Genomic DNA, 1,037 nt, shown 5'->3' with positions numbered 1-1,037 from the left:
TCTCATGATGAGCACGGTGATGGAGAGTTGATGTTGGCGGTGGAGAAGAAGCTTGGCTAACTCCAGGGCGGAGACAAGGTGGCCGGCGCCAGGAGTAGGGATAAAGACGAGCTCAGCCTTTTTATTCATTGTGTGGAAATTTGATGATTCCTTTTGCTTGGTGTGAGCAAAATTAAATGAAAGCTTTTATATAAAAATTGGAAACGATGGATGTCAACTAGCAAGAGATGACGTCAGTGCTTTGCTAGCAGGGACAGTGAGAGAGGAAAGAGAGACGAGAGAAACTAGGTTATGAAAATTATTTATATTAAATAGATGTAAAATTTATTTATTAAGAGTGATGCATGAATTGACTTATGGTAGACTTCACATGATACCATAAAACACGCTTGTTCTAGGAAAAGTTACTGTGAAAAGCATTTCGGAGAATATTCCTGTTGGAATTAAAAAGAAATATTTGAGCCCGTTTAATGTCTCAGGTGTTTAATTTAAATGATTATGTAGAGAGACACTGGTGCAAACTGTTAGCAAAAATTTATGCAAAATAGAGAGCAACAATTAGGGTTTGAGGTGTGATAACACTCTCTTTAAATTAATATTTGCCTCCACTACTTGAAATGGTGTTACAAGATCATGGCAAATTGATGTTGTGAGAACGAAATTGCAAAAGAAGCGAGAAAGATGAAAAACTGGATTGATAATGAAACTAATTTAAACTCTTCATTTACAAACCCGAAACAAATACAATGAGTAAATATAGATTTTAAGTATGGATAGACACAACTTTTAATTTTTTAATTAAACAATAAAATTATGTTTACATATTTTAGATAAATATATATATATATATATATATATTATCATATAATTTAATAATTTTAAATTAAAAATAAAATAATATTTATATAATAATAGTTATATATATATTTATATATATAAAATGGATGCAACTGCTCTTAATCAGAAGTTGTATTAAAATTTTCCATAAATAGTTGCCAACCAACCCACCACTTGTTTGTCTTCATCTTAATTCGTTT

The 1,037-nt window shown here is 30.9% G+C and overlaps 1 protein-coding gene across 1 annotated transcript in view; it reads right to left on the bottom strand.

The window, feature by feature from the left end:
* LOC123228181 (anthocyanidin 3-O-glucosyltransferase 2-like) overlaps positions 1-197 on the bottom strand; it is a 2,617-nt gene extending 2,420 nt beyond the window's left edge. Inside the window, exon 1 of the mRNA XM_044653471.1 lies at positions 1-197. This exon is cut by the window's left edge and continues 2,420 nt beyond it. Coding sequence (XP_044509406.1) covers positions 1-129 — 129 coding nt within the window. The 5' untranslated portion in view covers positions 130-197.
* Positions 198-1,037: the final 840 nt, after the last annotated feature.

Source organism: Mangifera indica, chromosome 10 (genome assembly GCF_011075055.1).
Source record: "Mangifera indica cultivar Alphonso chromosome 10, CATAS_Mindica_2.1, whole genome shotgun sequence".
In the NCBI taxonomy this organism is placed as follows: domain Eukaryota; kingdom Viridiplantae; phylum Streptophyta; class Magnoliopsida; order Sapindales; family Anacardiaceae; genus Mangifera; species Mangifera indica.
The sequence above is the reverse complement of the archived record's forward strand: the minus strand, read 5'-3'. Positions and strand labels throughout refer to the sequence as shown.